The sequence below is a fragment of the Bidens hawaiensis genome, unplaced genomic scaffold (assembly GCF_021521415.1).
Source record: "Bidens hawaiensis isolate Kalapana, Puna unplaced genomic scaffold, B.hawaiensis_p1.1 tig00028769_1, whole genome shotgun sequence".
NCBI classification, from domain to species: Eukaryota; Viridiplantae; Streptophyta; class Magnoliopsida; order Asterales; family Asteraceae; genus Bidens; species Bidens hawaiensis.
The window spans coordinates 150,212-157,036 of NW_027494716.1; the positions used below are offsets into that span (position 1 = coordinate 150,212).

General features: G+C 34.1%; 1 protein-coding gene across 1 annotated transcript; it reads right to left on the reverse strand.

Annotated features, from left to right (window-relative positions):
* On the reverse strand, window positions 1-4,273 carry LOC143577700 (E3 ubiquitin-protein ligase AIP2-like). The gene is made up of 5 exons (XM_077061460.1): window positions 4,127-4,273; window positions 2,837-3,056; window positions 1,972-2,207; window positions 977-1,189; window positions 1-152 (listed from the first exon to the last, which is right to left on the reverse strand). Exons 1-5 carry the CDS (start codon window positions 4,271-4,273, stop codon window positions 3-5), a joined length of 966 nt encoding a protein of 321 aa, XP_076917575.1. The 3' UTR covers window positions 1-2.
* Window positions 4,274-6,825: the final 2,552 nt, after the last annotated feature.

Sequence of the window (6,825 nt, forward strand, 5' to 3'; positions counted from 1 at the left end):
GCCTATACATACATATATTCACCTCCACGAACTGCATTCGCAGCTCCTTTCCTTTCTTCTTCAGCCTCTTTCTCCCGCTCCTTCCTACTTTCATATTCGTGATCATCAGTTCGCAGTTCATGACGACAAATAGGGCAAGAATTATGCTCATCCTGCCACAAAAACACCATAATTCTCACTACCCGTATTCAATTAAATGCCATATTAAAACCCATGAATCAAATATCGTATTAGTTAAAACATTCATTTACTAAAAAGCAGTTGTTAACCACAGGCTTAAGTTTATAGTTAGCAGTGCAATCTTTTGGATACACTTAACAGATTATTATTAACAATCCAACTCGACCCAGTTCTTGTACTTTCGTACTAAAACAAGGGTGTGCATGAAACTGAAATAACCAAACCTGATAAATAGCCGATGATTTGGTTTCATGTTTTCTAAAAAAGCGATTGTTGACCGAATCGATTGGAACTAACCAAACCAAAAAAATTTTTTTAGGTCCAAATGTGTACTAATCAATAACTGATTTTGGGCCACTACTATTCGGCCCATAATTTTCAAGCCCAAACGTTAAAACCAAAAAACCCGAAGCCGAACCCAAAACAGAGTTTTCTTCTTTTGGTCTGGTTTGAGCCAAAATGTTATAACCGAATCAAACCCATTGTAAAAACTGAAAACCAAATTAACCGAAACCAAACAGTTTTCAAAATCCCCCAAAACCGAGTTTTTTTTTTTTTTTTTTTGGTTCGGTTTGAGCCCAAATGGTAAAACTGAAAAAAAACAAACCAAACTAAACCCATTGTGAAAACCGAAACGAACAGTTTCCAGAAACTGAGTTTTCCTTTTTAATTCGGTTTGAGCCCAAAACCGACCCAAATCGACCCCAACTAAAAACAATGATTTCATCCGGAACCCATTATGACCAGTCAACCAACCTATCTAACAACAAGTAAAAGAAGTGCAAAAACTAATTACCAGCCACGGTTTGAGGCAAGGAGGATGAAATGTATGCTTGCATGGCATTTCTTGCATATTATCATTTACCACTAAATTCTCCTTACAAATTGCACACTCAGCATCTGCTCCTAACTTGGTTAATATCTCATCTGTAATAGTGATTACTGGAAGCTTTGCAACCACTTCTTTACTTGCTGGCGGGGCCCTTGGTGCTGAATCACCCTCCGGGAACTGCATATAAACACCAAAACGTATTGCTACAAAAATGCCCAGAACTGAAAGTCCTCAATTCAGGTGATGTTTTGTCTTTAACGGATCAAATCTAAAAATTAGCTTAATAGAAAATGGGTCAAACGGGTCAAAGTAGCTAGGGGTATAAACACGCTTGGGCGCGACTCAGCTTGTTACACCCCCTAAAAGTAGCCCAAAGTGTAGTTTGAATATGTAAAAGATGAACCTTCTAAATTATTTTGCTCAAAAGTAAGTATTGTTTTTGTAATTACATTTGACACACTAGTTAAAGAAAAACTACAAACCAAAAACTTGAAGTTCTGACCTTCTAGATCGACCCAGACATATACCTGATTAGTGTTGCTAAACGGGTCGTGCTTGCAAATTGGCAGGTCAAAACCGGCATAAACGTGAAATTTTCACATGAACCAGAAAACAGTGTCACGTAGATGAACCCAAAACCCAAACAAAAACTGAAGTCTTGGTTTTATGCTTTCAAAAAAGCTGAACTTTCAGTTCAGTTTCAGTTTTGCATGTAATTAAACAGAACCGTACCAAATTAATGTATTTTCATTTTTTATTTTAAATTTTAAGTAACATATAAGAATTTAATACAGTGTTATCCAAATGTTTTAGTCCAAACGTATGATAATCCAAACTATTAAATAATAAATATATTTAGGCCCATACAGTGCTATCCGATCCATGCACACCCTTACCAACCCCAACCAGTCCATTTTGCCACCTCTACAAACAATCTAATGCTATGACAGGTAAATTACCATTGCCATAAGTCTGTCTATTAACTCTTGTGGTACATTATTTAATTCTTCTGTTATGTTAGGCATAAGCTCCTGAATTCTCTCCATCAGATCTTGTGGCAAGTTATTAGGCCCGTCTGATGACTCAGCAGCTTGCGACATTGAAGCTGCAATGCTTGCCATCAGGTTTGACTGAACCAGCCATTGAGGCTGTGGTGGCTCTTGGTCAACTGTTAGATGCCCTTCAAACAAATATCCTGTAATAAATAATAACAATATAATTTAAATACATATAACCTCCTAAACCAAATTACATGTTTTTTCTTTTGTAATAATATAAGTTTTGAAATCATATTAAACACAACAAAATGTTTCTTAAACTGTTCAAATGATAAAAACAAATGTTTGCATGTAGGTGTTAAACAAACCAAACATTCAGGGTTGTCGTTTATTTAAGAAACAACGAACATGAACAAAAATTTTGTTTTAAACAAACAAGTATGAACACGTCCCGCTAGTCCATTTATGTTTGTGAACCTTCGATCGCTCATTAAAATTAAGTTATGCTTGTCCATTTACAATCATTAGCTTACGATGGTTTAAATCTGTTCGCTTACGTTCATTAATGTTTCCATTTAAATCTTTTAGGCCCATTACGATTTACTCTAGTTTTAATAACTTTTTAGGCCCAACACATTGTTCAGGTATGTTTGTGAACCGTCTGTCTATACTATTAACAGATAAACCTAAAGGAACACGAACAACTGAATTTTTTAATAAACGAACACGAACATGAAAACCCTCTTCATTTATTTGTTTGTGCTCGATCATTTGCTTACAATAAAATTCACATATTGACCCGCTACATGAAAATAAAAGGGTAGACCTTGATTTCTCCTGCTTTGTGCAGATTCATCAGGCTGAGTATCCATTTCACTCAACTGTTCTCGGGCCCTAGTAACACAAGTTTGTAAATGTTGTTTTTCAGAAGCCTCAGACACCAGTTGTTCAGCTTCAAGAAAAAGCCCTAATCCAGCATTCCAGAATCCAGGTGATGTATATCTCGTTTTCAATATAGTTGCAACACGAGATATCACTGTGAAAAACTGTGAAATTTGTAGCTCAATTAGCAAGCAACACTCATCAAAAGATATCCAATTCATTAGTAACTGATTATGATCGGTATTGTTCATCGACTAAGGCAAATTCTATACGATCAGATTTGTTTCTGTATCCAATAAGCATGAAACCTAACTCATAAATCTGCATACCATCACCATTACTTAGGCCGGAAAATACTAAACATTTCAACTTTGATCTTGAATACTAGAGCTGAAAACGAACCAAATGATTGGCGGGAAGTTTGTTTGTTTAATAAATGAACGAACATGAACAAGGAATTTCGTTTGATTAACTAAATGATGCACATAGGAGTGGCAAATGTGACCCATGGGTTGTAATAAAATGTATATAATGGGTCAAGCTAAAAAAAGAAAATGATTGAAACGGGTCAAAACGGGTTGACATTTCTTTTTTTTTTCCCTTTCTTTTTATGGAACAAGAAAAACGGAGGAAACTTTTTAGTTTTTTTACTTTTTCAGTTTTTGATTTATATTTCAAGTTATGATTTTTTAATTATTTTTTTTTGAATATTTTAGTGAGGGTTTTCTGAAATCTCAAAACCCATTTTGACCCATTTCAAAAACCCCTTTTTAAAAAATTCAAAAAAAAAATAATTAAAAAATCATAAGTCGAAATATAAATCAAAAACTGAAAAAGTAAAAAAACTAAAAAGTTTCCTCCGTTTTTCTAGTTCCATAAAAAAAAGGAAAAAAAAAAGAAATGTCAACCTTGACCCGTTTCAATCATTTTCTTTTTTTAGCTTGACCCAACCCATTATATACATTTTATTGCAACCCATGGGTCATATTTACCACCCCTAAATGAACACGAACACAGGCTATGTTCATTCAATTTTGTTACAGCCCTAAATTATTGAATACATAAAGTAGATTTCAACTAATTCAAATTCAAATAATAATAAACAAATACGAAACCCTAACAATTACAATTACACGAAATTATTCCGTTACAATGAAATACTGATCAAAATAATAATAATAATAATAATAATAATAATAATAATAATAATAATAATAATAATAATAATAATTACCGATTTACGAAGAGACGGAGACCCAGAGAGGTAAAACTGATGGAGCAGAGATCTGATAGAAGTAACAGCTTCTTCAAACATTTGTTTTTTAGCCAGCTGCTTCTGTAATTCCTGCAGTTTCTGTATCAACTCATCCTCACGCTCCATATCCTCCTCCTTCAAATTTGGTTTTGCTTGAATTTCAAATGGTAACGTATGAATGAATGTGTATTTTGTTTTGTTATATATGAAGGATTGGGTGTCTTGGGTAGGGGGAAACCTCTCCAACCAGACCAACTTTGGAGGAACGACTACATGTGAGGGTAACCTTGTTTTTATAAGTTTTTAAGTGATTTTAGGTGTTGCGAATGAAAAGTTTTTATATATTTGAAAAGTTACTGTTCATCCCTGATAATTTTTTTAATATTTTTTTAAAGTGGTTGTGAGCGAAAGAAAGATTCACCAACTTAAAAGATTAAACGAGTTTATGCTTGAGTCGGCACACAAGCCTAAAAAAGTCTATTATTTATATAAATACATAATAACATACTTTACGAATTTATAAGATATAAATAATGATAAATATTTTTTGTAATTCATAAATATCTAAAAACCTCATTTAATACAGTATTTTATATTTGTGACTTTGTTAGTACTCCTATAAATGGTAATAGTATTAGTTGGGTACTCTAGTTGAATGCCATGTGAAAAAATGGTTTTGTTTTAATCAAGGTTGCAAAAGTCGCTAGGCGGACCCTAGGCGGCCGAATGAGGAGTTGGGTGTACGCGGAGTACTCGGGGGTACTCGGAAATGGTGAATATAAAGAAAATTAATTTATGGATATTAAATATATGTCAAATATCATAAGTATAATAATATTTATAACAAAATAAATAAAGATCGATATAAATAAGAAAATATATATTTTTAAATACTAAATTATTCTAAAATTTGCTAATCATTAAATAAAAAAAGGGATATTTTTTATGATATTATAGAACTATGAATTATGTTTTATTTTAAGTCAAAATCGGCCCAAGTTAACCCGCTAGATGTGATTCTGGCTGGAGTTGACCACATTTGATCGATTCACAGTAACTAGGCGGCGTTGAAGAAACTCTCCTCGGCATCATACCTTGTAGCGAGTATTCGGGAAGTACTCGACCATAGAGACGTACTTTTACAATGTTGGTTTTAATAGTATAGCTAGAGATAGATAGATAGATAGATATTTAATAAATTATTAATTTATATATACAATGTTATGAAAAAATAACTAAATAATATATGTTATGTTATTATATAAAATTATAATAGAAACAAACATATATAAATAACTATAAACAAGTTTTTTTAACCCATTCGTTGCTGCGTGCGCAGATATCTTGCGTTTTTTGTTTTCTAGCAATTAGTACATGTTTTGATATATGAACGATATTTAGACGGAAGCATACTGATTTGGCGCTGAATAGAGACCTTATAATAGAGATATTATATTTTTCTCCTAACTTGTTTCATCTTATTAGTTGTCTGCTTCAAAAGGTACACATATTGCTGTTGTTGGTTATTTTTATATTGGCTATACAAAAGATATGGTTGTCGGTTATACAAAAGATTTGTTATATGATGATGGTTGCCAATAGCCTTTGGAGTGGTAGCTTGTGTCAATGTGATTGCCCAAAACATATGGGGCATCTGTAGCTGGTGTTTTGGAATCCGGCCTGGTCCGACTGGGACCCGGTCTCTATACCGGGCTGGGTCAGGATATTTGGACTGTTTTCTAAAAATTCGGCCAGGTTTTGTAGGTGGCGGTCGGCCTGGATCCAGTGACCCGGCGGGTGAACCGGTAAAACCTATTTTTTCATTAAATCAAAATGAAATGTGCATGCCGAGATTCGAACTTGGGTTATTTCTAAGATAGAAGCTTTAGTAATTACCCCATGAACCAACCAAGCCTCATTGATGTCTTTATTGATTAAACATAAATCATATATATTTAAAAAATAATGCATTAAACATAAATAAATATAAAAGTTTGTTATTATTAATATTTTTTGTATAAGTAATTTATATATATATATATATATATATATATATATATATATATATATATAAATTACTTATGATGTCACCCGGGTCAAACACCGGTCCACCCTCCCAGGTCGGTCCGACCTTTGACCCGGTAAGGCGTCCGGATCAACATCCGGGCCGAGTCTGAAAACATTTCATGTAGCACTTTGTGTAGTACATGGATGGGACTTATCGAACTTTGTTATTCTGACTAGGAATGTAGAATGAGCCTGCTACCAAAGTATTGTTTCAGTGAATGTTTAGTTTGCCTTCTTAGGTTGTGTTTGTTTTTGATTAAAACATCTGCAGGAGGGGTGATGTCTGCAGGCGCGCAGACATCACCCATGAAGACTGTTTGTTTTTTTTTAAGATAAGATCTGAAATCAGCTTCTTTTATCTTAAAAAAGAAGCTAAAAATTATTGCTTCACACATCTTCACCCTACCTGCTCTCCTGCTGCCTCCTCTCCAACCATCCAAAAACAACAATAAGCATCCCATAAACTCCGGCCAGATATGATTCACCTCCGTCATCGCCTCCGGCAACTTCATCGTCGCAAAAATCCTCATCACCCCACCGGAAAACTCAGCACTAGCCTCCGGCACTTCAAACGCAATCTTCCCTTCAACAATTGACGAGTAGGAGCTAAT

Bases quoted from the DNA above. Each gene is read 5' to 3' on its own strand.
- LOC143577700 (XM_077061460.1), bottom strand. From the start codon at position 4,273: ATGGAGCGTGAGGATGAGTTGATACAGAAACTGCAGGAATTACAGAAG. The intron at 3,057-4,126 runs GTAATTATTATT...CAAATTTCACAG, and splicing joins CTCCGTCTCTTCGTAAATCG to TTTTTCACAGTGATATCTCG. The intron at 2,208-2,836 runs GTCTACCCTTTT...TATTTATTACAG, and splicing joins ACAAAGCAGGAGAAATCAAG to GATATTTGTTTGAAGGGCAT.